The 14,101-nt window shown below is 41.5% G+C and overlaps 1 protein-coding gene across 2 annotated transcripts in view; it reads left to right on the top strand.

Moving 5' to 3' along the window:
- Positions 1-13,071, top strand: part of PRDM6 (PR/SET domain 6) — a 105,165-nt gene extending 92,094 nt beyond the window's left edge. Inside the window, exons 7-9 of one of the 2 annotated variants that reach the window (XM_065934419.1) lie at positions 4,924-5,100; positions 11,936-12,084; positions 12,198-12,283. In XM_065934419.1, coding sequence (XP_065790491.1) covers positions 4,924-5,100; positions 11,936-12,071 — 313 coding nt within the window. In that variant the 3' untranslated portion in view covers positions 12,072-12,084; positions 12,198-12,283. Of the gene's footprint in view, positions 1-4,923; positions 5,101-11,935; positions 12,085-12,197 lie in introns of both variants that reach the window. The other variant, XM_065934430.1, reaches the window with a different exon arrangement.
- The last annotated feature ends 1,030 nt before the right edge of the window (positions 13,072-14,101 follow it).

The raw sequence follows: 14,101 nt of genomic DNA, 5'->3' as shown, positions 1-14,101 counted from the left end.
ACAACTTTTGTCCTGGAGGCTTTCATGCCATGAAAGAAAAATCAAGGAAGGATTAATAATATTTTAAACCAAACCACACTTAATTTTGTTAAATGTTTCATCCTTTTCCTATGTGTACACCAAACCAATTACAGACGCAGAGTAAATGAATTGCACATTTTACTCGAGTCATCTTTGGCAGAGGAGCCACCAGTTGCAAAGAATGCCAGGGGAGGCACAAAACTGTCCTGCTGCTTTCTTTCTTCTTAGAAATTTACTGGCATTGATATATGCTAACTAAATCAACCTAGGCTTTTGTCTATTTTTTTAGATATTTCATTGTTGAGGACGGAGCACCTCCTAGTTTTTCTTGAAACTTGATATTTCTGTGTTGGAACAAGTCACACAAGGTTATTTAAATTAATCCAAATTAAGTAAAATAGTATTTTAGTTTCTTAGTCACCCTAGCCACATTTCCAGTGTTCAGTGGCTGTGTGTGTCTAGTGGTTCCACTATTGAATAGTGTAGATACAGAACATTTCCATCATGGAACAGCATTGCTAGGTATCTCAAGTAGAGTTTAAAAAAAAAGCAAACAGCCAAAAGCTTTTTCTGGTTACTAGATATTTTCACTTTGTAAGGAATGTTCATTGCATTTGTTTGGAGAATAATAAAATGATATATGTGTATGGTAACTTGGAGAGAATCAAAGTGCTTTAGAAAGGAGAGTTTCATTTAGTTGCTCAGTGACCTGAGATCCTATGAAGAGTGAAGCTGAACACGGTACATGATGATGCCAGTCTTCCTGTGCTGCTTCTGCTATGACACATCAAAGGGGCACAGAATTTGGGAATTGAAATTGATTGTATCCAAGAGTTTAATAAATTAAGACTTAAGTTTTTTTTGTTGTTGATATTTTATTTCATTTTTTTCACTTTTTAAAAATTCTTTTATTATTTATAGAACTTTTCAAACCCCACCCTCTATTCTGTGAGTCTTTTTAAAAACTGTACAATTTTTAAAGGTTACTTTCCATTTATAGTTACAACAAAATGTTGAGTGTGTTCCCCTTGTGCAATACATCCTTAAGCCTATCTTATACCCAAGAGTTTGCATCTCCCACTCTTCCATCCCTATACTGCCCCTTAACCAAATCTTGCTTGAAAAGTTAATGGGAATGTTAGTCATCAGAATAAAAAGCTGAGAAATGGCAAGTGATTCTGTGCCCTCAAAGCCCTTTAGATGTAAACTGAGAGGTGAGGAGTCAGGGTGTGCTAATAAAACATACATATAGCATCTTAAATCCCGAGGTCAGTTGTTTAGAAACAAGTTGTGACATCTGAGATTCTGTAGTAGCCATGATGTTTTCTAAGCCCTGCTCTTGGGCATGAAGATTTCATTCTGTCTTAAATGTATTCCTGTGTGCTTAGGTCAACACTGGGATGCAATCAATGTTAAATTTCTTTTTGATCATTTCCTTTTATTCATTCTTGGGAAATACTGAAAATTCAGAGAAAGAAGGATCTTGTCTGTATTTCCTAAGGGTTCACTTTCCATATATTTCTAGGCTGAGAGAGAGGATCTGTTGTTATAATGGCAAATAGAGTACACATTTTAGTACTAAATTCTACATAAAATAAGTATCTGCAAAGGTGAATGTGACAATATGGTTTAAAATCTTACTCTTCAGGGTACCAGAATTAAAGGGATATCACTTTGTTTTTGAGATCAACTAAAGTAATTGTAGCCATGAAATTAAAAGACACTTACTCCTTGGAAGGAAGGTTATGACCAACCTAGATAGCATATTAAAAAGCAGAGACATTTCTTTGCCAACAAAGGTTCATCTGATCAAGGCTATGGTTTTTCCAGTGGTCATGTATGGATGTGAGAGTTGGACTATAAAGAAAGCTGAGCGCTGAAGAATTGATGCTTTTGAACTGTGGTGTTGGAGAAGACTCTTGAGAGTCCCTTGGACTGCAAGGAGATCCAACCAGTCCATCCTAAAGGAAATCAGTCCTGGGTGTTCATTGAAAAGACTGATGCTGAAGCTGAAACTCCAGTACTTTGGCCACCTCATGCGAAGAGTTGACTCATTAGAAAAGACCCTGATGCTGGGAGGGATTGGGGGCAGGAGGAGAAGGAGACGACAGAGGATGAGATGGCTGGATGGCATCACCAACACGATGGACATGAGTTTGGGTAAACTCCGGGAGTTGGTGATGGACAGGGAGGCCTGGCGTGCTGCAATTTGTGGGGTCGCAAAGAGTCGGACACGACTGAGTGACTGAACTGAACTGAAAGTAAAGTTTGTTCCTGTATTTCAGTTCTAGATTTTCTTGTTGCTTGCAAGTCTCAACAGTTTACCAAGTCAGTTTAAATAGTCCATATTTAATTAGCAGGACTAGAGACAAAACTGTGGAAGACTGGCTACAGGGCACTGGCTGGTACAGACAATGGAGGGTGGAGGTCACGTGGTTGATGCTGTCTCCCGTGAGGCTGTGTCTTGGCCAGATCCTTAGGTGACACATGTTTGTTGGTTATCTAAAAGCAGGAGTAGAACAGGATGGGATGCGAGAGGGCAACTAGTTCAGTCCATCCTGCTTACCAGAGCGATGAGGAGATGGAGAGTTAGGGAAGTTGGGCGACTTGTCAAGTCCCACAGCTGATTAGGTTCAGAAGCTGAAGCAGGACTCATCTCCATTTCCCTCATTTGAGGCCATTCCATTCATTCAGCTGAATTGTGCAAAGTGGCTGTGCCACAGGTCACGGGATACCTAGCAAACCTCTCTCAGGCTAGTACTGGCCAAGGTGATGTTTTAGAATCTAATTTGCCTTTCATTGTTGTTACCTTGATATAAGAATTCAGCATAAACCCCTCTGTGGTTATTTCTTCTCTTTGGTGTGTAAATCTTTGCCACCTTGATTATTAGAGTAAGAAGGCTGGAATGACTTCTGACTACAGGAGATAAATCACTCCAACTTTTGACGGCAGAATTAGAAAAAAGAAAAGATTAATTGGTTTTATTTAGTGGCTTATTTTTTATTGTGATAGCTATTAAAAATAGATAACCAGAGGCTAATAAATGTTAATGGTCCTTCACTATTAGAAAAATCAATTGTCAGTGGATATAGCATATATTAATACATTATTTTGTTTATGATCTTCAGTAACATTAAAAAAATTCACCCCGAGAGAATGATTTCTGGAGGACCCCTCTAAGGTTAATGGTTACTACAAAGAATAGATTTGGCAAAAGGACATTCTCATCTACATATAATTTTAATGACTTCAAAGCTTTATTTTATCATTGTAATAAAATGCATGTGCAATTTGTCAAGTTTGATAAACTCCTTACCAAGGACTCTTATATATTTCTTTGAAACTTGTTTGAAAGCAGATAGATTTCTAAATGTAAGTAATTAAAATTGTATAGTATTGAGTTATTGACCAATCCTGGACTATTAATCAAGCTAAAAAATTCTACAATCAGTGCTCAGTGTGCTGAAGCCTGGTAAAATAATAGTATTTGTGTTCAGTGAGGCAAGTAGCCACAATTAAGCACTTCACTTGACAAATGAGAGGGTGCACTTTATTTTGCACTTAATTGAATTGTTGTACATGTTCGGTCACTGTTGTCTCCTGGCCCTACATTTTGGTTTCTAGTCTTTGGAACATATGCATTTGCTAAAGGTAGAGCAATTAAATCTGTTTTAGTCACTGGCTTTCTAAACACAGCCAGGAATGTTTGAGCCACAAGCCAGGGCTTCCTGAACTCTCTTGATATCACTCACGACGGATTATTAATTTTCTTAACAAAAATTTTGATAAACAAATTAGAGCCCTGTCAAGGAATGATATGAAATAGCCTCAAATAGGGAAAACTCCCCAGGTTTTATATCACTCACCAGATTCTGCTTAAGTAAGCAGAAGAACTTCTGTAGAGAAGACAGAATTTTAATCTATTTTATGAAAACCAAAAATTGATTTCCTTCTCAGGAACTGAAAAGAACATGCTCCGATAATCTTGCTAATTATCAGGTATTTGTCACAACTTCCTTCCATTTGCTTTTGCATCCCAGTCTTCCTCCTGCAAACAAAGTGATATCCTGTCATTTCTGGGCTGCTATAAATCATCACTTGCTACCAGATTAAACTGGAGAACTGAAGTTTCAGAAAAAGACCCAGTGGATAAATATGAGTCAGGGTTGGGGGTAGGGAGATTGTAAATGGAAGTCAGGATGTCTTTTTCAGAGAAGCAGATCTGAGTGCATGAACGTGTTGATCTGTGTGCTACCAGATAGCCACAAGTTGGGGATGTGCTGTAGACAGAGCCCAGGACCATCTAGTATCTTTTAAAACACACACGCAGCTTGCTGACTTGCCCGCCTGTTTACCTGGGACTTAGAATAAAGTCCAATCACTCTTGAGTGACCTTGACATCAAGAGCTTATTTCCTTTGAGGACAGTTTATCCTCCGTTTTTTGAACTGACAGAGATAATAATAACTGCTTTCCCTGAGGATTATCATAAAGATTAAACCAGATAATTGATTTTAATGCACTTTGTAAAGTTAAAGTGCCACAGAATTATAAGAGACAATTACATATTTTCTCTTATACCATTCTCCTTCATCAAGTCTGTACTCTCAAAGCTCCCATATTTGCCTGGGGGTGGGGATCAAAATAGGAAATAGAAGTTGTGGAAATGGTGCAGTTAATATTGGAAAGGAATATTCATGGGGGTATTGAATGTGCCACATCAGCTTTGTGAATTTTGTTCCTATGGCAACAAGTATAGTAATGAGAACCCAGTGGCCCCAGCTCTATGCTGTGTTTCAAAAACTGAATGTTCCGAAAACATTTTGGCCCTAGCCTCGTGATGCTAACTTCTACTGACTAATGTAGAATATAATGACCAGGTAGTGTCTTCATTTGTTTCAGACCTTACCAATGCGGCCACTGCTCCCAGTCCTTTTCCCAGCCTTCAGAACTGAGGAACCACGTGGTCACTCACTCCAGTGACCGGCCTTTCAAATGCGGCTATTGTGGTCGTGCCTTTGCCGGGGCCACCACTCTCAACAACCACATCCGAACCCACACTGGAGAAAAGCCCTTCAAGTAAGTAGCGGCTCGTGCTGCCTCCTTCCTTTCTCCTCGCCTTTCCTGAGAGCCGGCAGACAAGGTGGACAGCAGTGCCCAGCTCAGCTGGCTGCTGGAGAAGGCTGGGTACAGAGTCAACGTCCAGACTGCAGAATCACCTGCTGTGTAGTAGCTGATGCTAGGAAAATGAATTCAGAATATTTTTACACTGAGGCCTGGCTTGAGCTGTGCAGCCTTGAACGTGAGACATTCTTTGTGATCTGTTTTCTCATAAATAAAATAAGGAAGTAGGAATGAGTAATTTAGAGATTCTTTCTAGTTTCTCAGGGTCCGTGCCTCTGGAATTTGAACTCGGAGCCTCGCAGAGTGCCATCTATGGCCATCTGCAAGGTGGCCACAGTTGAGAACAGCTAAATAATTGTCTCTTGGCAAATTTGAACCCTTTAAAATTCTGATGAATGATTTCCTCCTCTTTTATATGTATTAAGGAGGTTTGAATCTGTTACAGCAGCCAACTGGTAGCTTTTCAACGTGCCCTTTTGGATTTCAGACTTACCATGGTAATGAAAGAAAGAAAAACAAAACGAAACACAGGACATGTTTGAGTTCTTGAGGATTCAAGGAATGTGGAAAGAGGTAGACAAGGGCTTTGGCCAAGGCAAGGGCACCTAAGCGAGAAACAACGTTTCTAGATATAGCACAATCATGAAAACAGAGGACATCTGAATCCTATAAGATGGCCTTTTCATTCTCTCACTCATTCATTCATGTATGTATGTGTTCATTCATGCAGCAAATATTTATGGAGCACCTTCTTTTGTACTAGGCACACTGCTAGGCAAAAGAGATAAAAAGGTAAGTGAGACTCAGCTCCCTAATCTTTGAAGACCTCATAGTTTTGGGGGAAGTCCAATTAATAAGCAAGTATTACCACATAGGGTGGAAGGTGCAGAATTGAAAAACAGTAAGGCAGGTATATACAGTGTTTCAGGTAGCACAGAAGTGGAGTAATCAGTGCTGTCTGGAGGAGATGAGGTTTAAGGTATGTTTTGAATGCTGAGTAGTTTTCCAGACATACAAGGGAAGAAGGCTTTCTGGAAGCCCATGTGGGATACAGAAAGGCTTGGGAGTGTGAACCAGCTTGTGTGACCAATTGGTCATCTCAGAACAGGTTTTACTGTCTGTGTGATAGGCTCTTCTTTGTTCACCCCTCTTGTATCTCTCTTTGCTCATCTGCCATGATGACTTTACTTGATTAAGAAGGAGCATGAAAAGGGCCTGGATGTACAGTCTGTTTACGTTCTGTTCAGTTCAGTTCAGTTGAGTCACTGAGTTGTATCTGACTGTTTGTGACCCCATGGACTGCAGAAAGCCAGGCTTCCCTGTCTTTCACTATCTCCCAGAGTTTCCTCAAACTCATGTTCATTGAGTCAGTGATGCCATCCAACCATCTCATCCTGGGTTGTCCCCTTCTCCTCCTGCCTTCAGGCTTTCCCAGCATCCGGGTCTTTTCCAGTGAGTCAGCTCTTTGCATCAGATAGTGAAAGTATTGGGACTTCAGCATCAGTCCTTCCAATGAATATTCAGGGTTGATTTCTTTTAGGATTAACTGGTTTGATCTCCTTGCTTCTATAGGATAAGATCAAGCAAGAAAGGAAATGATTCAGGCAGTAGGAGGCAGATCCCCTTGTTGGTCTCAGCCAAGGAGTCTCTGCGAGTCTCAGTCCCCATGCTTTTCCCTCCGGATCTGCCAGGTGGAGCATGCGGTTGCCATGGTGTTCAGCGGGAGACGGGGCTTGGCTCAGGGAGGCAGAGTCCTGCTGGTCTGCATCCTGCATGCCTCAGTGGTCTGCAGCTGAGGGAGAGGTTCATAAACACTCATCTTCACCCATTTCCTCATGAATTAGTAACCTTTATTCATTATTCTTAACTATTTTCCATTGTGGTTTAATTTACGATATTAATTAATAATTGAAAGTTTTCATTTTTGTCTGTGTTTGTGGGTGGGGCTTGTTTGTTGCAAAGGACATCTGGTGAGGGGACTGGATGAGGTCTAAAAATCCAGCCTGCACCACATCGGGCAGACTGTGTCCTCTGGGACTGCCATAGCCCCGAGCAGCCCCTTTCTCTCTAGTTCACTGTGAGGAACAAGTGGGTTAGCACAGCCCTGGAGTTCCCTGGGGCAGGCGTCTGTGTCCTGCACAGTGGGCTTTGTCACTGCCCCAGTCCTCAGGGGGTTCACAGTCTCTGGCTTCACCACTGCTCTGGGTGAGGGAGATGACAATGGCACATTCCCTGTGCCTTTGAGCAAGAGAGCTCTTCAAAGGCAGAGATGCAAGAGGGCCGACGATCCTCCTGGCCCCTTATAACAGAGAGGGTAGCCAGGCAGACCCAGTGCCAGGCATCAGATTGATTTTTATCTTGTTGCTGTGTAAATAGATTTTAGTAATTAATTGAAGAGGTTTCAGGGTCAGAATGGAAAATAGATTTCTGTTAATGTTAAGGTGTTACTTAAGTGTAACCTCGTTGACTCCACTCAATTTTTTTCCTCTAACATCCTGTTTTTGTCATGTTGCCGATAAAGGTGACATTTTAACTTATTTTATTTTTATTTTATTTTATCAGATTAGTAGTTCAAGTTTATTTTATTTTATCAGATTAGTAGTTCAAGGACTTTAGTATTTGTATGTTTTTCCTTTCTCAAAGTAATTTTAGGGACCGTAACCTAATTTCATCTGGAAAAACAAAGAAACACCAGAGTTGGTTGGATTAGATTCTTTGTGCACGGTTAGTTCCTCCTGCTGCTTCTTGTATTAAGATAGCCACATGCTGTGGGGTTTTTAAAAATTTATCAAATATATGTTGCCAGGCGAGAACTGAGTGAACACTTACTTTGTAAGTGCAAGATATAAACGTCTTCTAGGAAATGGAAAGCTAAATCCTTCAGTGTACACAACCGGATCGTTCAGGATTGAACTATCCCAGGGGAATTTTGGGAATCTTCCAACCATAGCTCATTGATATCCATCCCATGGACATTTGTAAATATTTTGAAGATATCCTTTTATAAGCCTATAAAACAAACATCTAAAAAAAAAGTTTGTTGCAGATTAGTCATTAAAATGGGTTTTGCCACAACAGTTAATTTTACTACTTCAACTAATGGGTATTGGCTTAAACAGTTTTGCAAAGAAGGAAAAGAATCTTGTAAAGAAGCACAACCCTAAACTGTACGCTTTGGGCAGCTTCCAAATAGATGCCCCAAAGGACTCAGTCCCCAAACTGTCCCACCCACCCCAGGGCCTGGGAGGCCTTTGCAGGATTCTCAGGGGCCAGGCCCCAGCAGGGGAAAGCCCTTTATAGGTTCTAAAATCTTCTGCTGAAAAGTGGTTTTTCAAGGCAGATCAAGATTGGTGCCATACAAGCAGTCCGGAGAAGATCTGGTATTGAGAAGAGAGTTTCATTCCAGGCTTTGTCTCATGGTGTGATTGGCTGAAATCCCACTGAAAAACTCCCCTTTCCCCCCTACCCCCATGCTCAAGGTAGACCTTGAGCTTGTCAACAGTTAACCTGGGCTGTGGACTCCGAATGTGTAAGGTGAAGGAGTTCATAGGAAAAGCACATTTCAAAGGATCATATACTTTCAGTTTGTACTGTGAGACTGGACTTTGTGGAGAACAAGGGACGAACATAAGATTTCATTTTATCTCACAGCAATTGCCAAGCGCTTTATTAGAAAGTGGAGGGAAGGAAGGGAGGAAGGAAGGAAGTTGTCAGTCTCAGACTTACTCTTTACAATAAGATCTCCTTCTCCTTCTCTGTTACTAAACATAAACTCTCAAGATTTCAGGGAGGTTGCTCTGCCTGGAATCCATGTGAGCTGCTTGATGCCTGGCTTCTGGGCCTGGGAAGACCAGGAGTTTTCATAGAATTTCTTTTTCTCCTCAGCGTTAGAAGCAGGGGAAATGCTCATCACTACATTTTTGCCTTAAGACAGTTTGACTTAGTATAGAAAATAATCAAAGGATATTCCAAAAAGCATTTTATATTTTAACAAGATCTAGGCAAAATCAAAGCAAATCAAAAAAGCACATCAGTAAATATGCATAATGTGCAATAAATGTACGTTGGATCATAAGTATGAAGCAATCTGATTTAATTCAGGAAGTATTTGGTAACAGGCCATAGAGGACCAGAAAGAAAGCTTCCTGCATGTTTTCTGTGTAACAGAACTTGACATCATTTTACACTTCTGTCAGTTTCAGATGACAATTGTTAAGCTCCCTCTGAACCTATAAGCCAGTCAACTATCATGTTAAGTAAGTAAAGAACGATCTCAAATCTAAAAGGAACTCAAGTGTAATTATATAAGATGCCCACATTGGTACAAAGCTGGGGACTTGCTCTTTGTGGAAATATTTGGACAACTTTCCCTTCATTGTTCCTGCGATGTTTCCTTCAAGGCTCTGACATCAGCACCGTGAGGAGGACCCTGTGCCCGAGCAGGTGTTTTGCTCCTGGATCATTACCTATGTCTTTTCTTCTTTTTTTTTTTTTTTGCTAAGTAGCATGAAATCCAGGCTTGGAGGTTCCCATGCCCAGGCACTTGTCTGGGATTGTAATTCAGGATTAGTTCAATCCCAGTCCAGCTGAAGTCCAGCTCTGACCTGCCAGAATCTAAGTATTTACTTTGAGTCTGTCCTTCTGATGAGTTCTATTGTCTATGAAAATGATTTGTGAAGAGATTTGTTTCTAAAATTAAAAATGATGAACATAAAACCAAGGCTCTTCCTTTATTAAAAAATGGTTTTCAATCAAGCTTTCTTTACTTCCTCAATTATATAAATGGTATTCTTATAATTACCAACACACATAGGTATTAATTCTGGTAGCCCACTTTTCTCCAGAAGGAGAAATTCCTAGGTAAAGGATCTAAGTTAAGGTAACTGTCTACACATCTGCACACGTTTTTCACTCACACCTGGTGAGCAGATGGCCCTAGAGAAGATTTTTCAGTGATGATCTCAGGAGCCCTATAGACTTAGTAAATCTCCCGACTATGACAACAAATGGTTCCATGAGTGTAAATGTCTGGGAGGCATTTAGGCAAACACATGAGAAAAGTGTCAACCCCCCTCGTACTGCCTGATGCTTATATATAGACATACACCCTTGCCATATACGAAGCACTACACTTCCCACTTCTGAACTGTTTATATTCTGATACACAAGGTCAGAGGTACAAAAGCAGAACCTCCATGACTGGTCATTCCTTATAATTGTTCAAACTCTTCTGCTCTCTTTGAAATTGATTCTAAAGTTTAAAAATTTAAAAGAAGAAGGAATATAATAATTTGAAAGTTTATCAGGCAGTGAAAGGTAGTATATTTTGACACACCAATCCAGTAACTAATCAGATTTCTAATAAACAATCAGCAGCTCACTAGCATGTCATCAGCACTTCAGGAGCTCTGGAGAGGGGATAAGCTGCCCGTGGACGTTAATGAATACACCAAAAATCATTAGCTGATCAATACTTCTGAGTTATTTTCATTGAGCTGATAGGTCTGATACATTAAAGCTGACATTGTACATTTGTCAAGATCACAGTGCAGTTTTTAACAGTGGAACAGGCTGCTAAGAATATTCCCCAAAAGACAATCAAAGAAACACAACTTCCTCATCCTGACACATCCAGCTGGCACAGGAGCCCTGAAAAATCCAAGTGTGATGGTCAAGCTCAAGTCTCCTGACGTTAAAAAAAATAGGTGAGACTCCCTAATATGGATAGAGGTGCTTTATTTTTATAGGTGATTGTCTTCCTAGCAAAGCACTTGGTGTACTGTACTCAAAAGGAGAATGAAAGACTCTCCCACCGGATAGTGGGGCTCACAGCACGTGTGATGGCAGTGTGGACTTTCTGCTGAGTCTTCCCCTCAGCCGCACCAGTGCAGGAACCTGAGACTCAGAACTGCCTCATTTAAAAGAAGACACGTGTCTGCAGCTCTCTTCAATACCTTTTCCTTCAAAGGACATTAGGGGGAGAGCTAAGGTGGCTGCTGTGCCCTAGTGGGTGCTTGACCAGTGCTCCAGGTAGCCCAGACAGGCAGCCTGAGTGACAGGGAGCCACTATCTGTGCAGAGCTTGCTGCTGCAGTGTGTGTGTGTGCACACACGTATATACACACACAGTCGTTGGTAACCAGCCAGGAACAACCGTCACCACAGAAAAACCAGAGGACACCATTGGATTTGTGTGTGTGTGTGTGTTTTGAAGATCGTGTAGCCATCAAGCTAGTTGGTATGTGTTGCATGGAAGATGGGTTAGGCCCAAGGTCTCTAGATTAGCTATTTTATTTTTTAAGTTAAGGACACGAGATATTCTTGAAACATGATGCCAGTTTTGTCCTCACTGGACACACCAACTCCTAAGTAAGGCCCACATGTACATTCTTTCTGCTGTGTCTCGTAGAGAAGTAAACTTGAAACACACAGACATTGATTGATTTTGAGTTTTTCCGAGTCCCCTATCCCTCTGCAAACATTTTTTAACTCTAACTTTGGTTGGGGTGCAATACTCTAGTTTTGCATGAAAGCGGCCACTCATACCCACCTCCCACACTCACCACAGACTAATGCATTGCTTCCTCCAGTTTCCAGATTCAGGGCTGATGGCTCTCTGGCCACTGTGCTGAGGGGAGTAGAATTCCCGATTTCAAATTAGCAGCAGGTGAAATTCTATTTGTCATCCATTTCTCTTTGGGGTTACGGAGCAGAAAACTGCAGACAAGCTGCTGCTTTGATGGCTCACTCCTAAAAATCTCTTTTTGTTCTTTATCTATTTGAACTGACAGTGATCAGAGCTGCAGCAGGACAGGGCCCTCTGGAGAAATCACCTTCCCCCTGCCTATTGACAGATCCCTCTGTTCTGCATCAGCCGTGCTTTGTCCCATCACAGGCATCCGGGCCTTGGAAGGAGCCACCAATTAAACCTCTTGAGCCGGTAAAATCTGAAGCCACTTTGGAGTGTCTGTTCTGATTAGGCAGGATGAGAGGAAGCCCATCACCCTGCGGGCCCTGCTCCCTGGTCTCAATTTTCTCTCTTGCCTCCTCCAGGTGTGAGAGGTGTGAGAGGAGCTTCACGCAGGCCACCCAGCTGAGCCGACACCAGCGGATGCCCAATGAGTGCAAGCCAATAACCGAGAGCCCAGAATCAATCGAAGTGGATTAACTGATTGACTGGTTGGAATTAAACTGCAAGGAAAGTCATGATTAAATGTCACGGACACTTAAGCAAAACCAAAGATTTCCTCGAAGCAACTTTCAATCAGTCCCAGAAAACCAAAAGCAGTAATAAAATAAGTAAGATGTTAAGAGATATTGATCCTGGCGTGGAAGTCAGACCAGGAGACAGATTATTTATTTATGACTAGGGATGAGACTCATTTCAGTGGACAACCAACCTGGGATGGCTTACATTTCCAGGCCCACCATGTATTTGCTTTGTTTCTAAAAAGCTTTTTTAAAAAAACTGTTATTTAATACCAAAGGGAGGAATCGGATGGGCTCTTCTGCCCACAGTTGTGACTGAAAATGCACAGGGACTTGTTTCTCATTGCACCTTTTTTAGTAGCATGATTCAAGGGGACCCGTTGTTCAACCCTCTTCCTGCTGTTGCAGTTTGGCCTGGCCTCTGCCTCGGGCTGCCCAGCGGGGACTACGGATGCAGTTGCTGGAGCCTTTGCTGAGTCCGGGCCGTCTTCAGCCCCACAGGCACTCCATGTCTGTGTTTTCCACACTTACTTCTCATGCACTTTTCTCATGGCTTCTTCTATCCAGCAGCTGGTCTTGATGCAGAAGAGCCTGAAGGTGGAAGAAGATGGTTTAAAATTTAAAATTCAAGTGGAAAAGAAAAATGGGGACTTAACCGTGTCCTGTCAGGATTTCAGAAACATTTAAAATGTATGGAGCTTCATAATACAGTATATTGTTCCAAAGCAGCTAGTTGAGAACATTTTGTTTTCATGTTTTCAGTAACATTTTAGCGTTAAAAAAAAAAAAAAAACACGAAAATAAAGTACTTCAGTGAGAGGCTGAATATACAATATTAAGCTTCCAGTAATTTTTTTGTTGTGTCTATGAAAGCATTGAATATGTGCCAAAAGTCATGCCAAGCCCCACCGTCAAGACTGTTCTAGGCATCTTCATCTTTCTTCCTCGTACCTCCAAGGGGAAGCCTTAGATGCCCTCCTGAGTGTGGGGGAGTGTTTCTGCAAAAATAGGTGAAAATAGCCCAGACAAGGAAACCTTGAGAGGAGGAGCCATGCAGAGGGTTGTGGTTAAAACAGACTGCCCTGGAACAGCTAATTTTTTCAAGAGGAGTTACCTTCTCATCCCCTCTGGCCCTTGATAATATTCTTCTTTCAGCATTGATCCAATGAGAGAGAAAGGAGTATGTGCACAGTTTCACTGACCTTTGATTGAGTGCTAGGAGAGTGAGTGTCACTTTCACTAGCCTTTGGGCAGTTCAGCAACGGTGCTCAATCAGATTGGGTCCCATCCCACGCAGTGATCCACCATCAGGAAGAACTAACAGCTCTTGCTTATAGGCCTTTAGCTCCCAGCGACATTGGAGAGACTGAGTCTACCTTGATGGCCAGTGTAAATCTGAACAGCTTAGAGCACACACCAGCAGCGGTCTTTGTAGGTTTCTTGGTCATGTGATATCAGGACACACCCTTTTAAGGAATTCCTTGTCTTTTTAGCCTTCCCATTGTCTTCCTGTAACAAAAATACAAGACCCATAACTGAACTGGTCACTGAAAGGCAAGGATATCTGTGGTTTGGTTTAATCTGTCGTCATGTATTTTGTTCTAAGAAATCTTCCTTCCCTTTTCATTTCACTTTCCCCATCCCTTAGCACCCATTCTGCCACATTTAAAATGGAGTGAAACAGGGCCTCACTGATTGTGTTTGTAACTTATTTATATACGTCTCAAAATAATCTTTCGTGGAGGAGT

This window comes from Muntiacus reevesi, chromosome 1 (assembly GCF_963930625.1).
Source record: "Muntiacus reevesi chromosome 1, mMunRee1.1, whole genome shotgun sequence".
NCBI lineage: Eukaryota > Metazoa > Chordata > Mammalia > Artiodactyla > Cervidae > Muntiacus > Muntiacus reevesi.
Note: the sequence above shows the minus strand (reverse complement) of the source record. Positions and strands in the feature narration are given on the sequence as shown.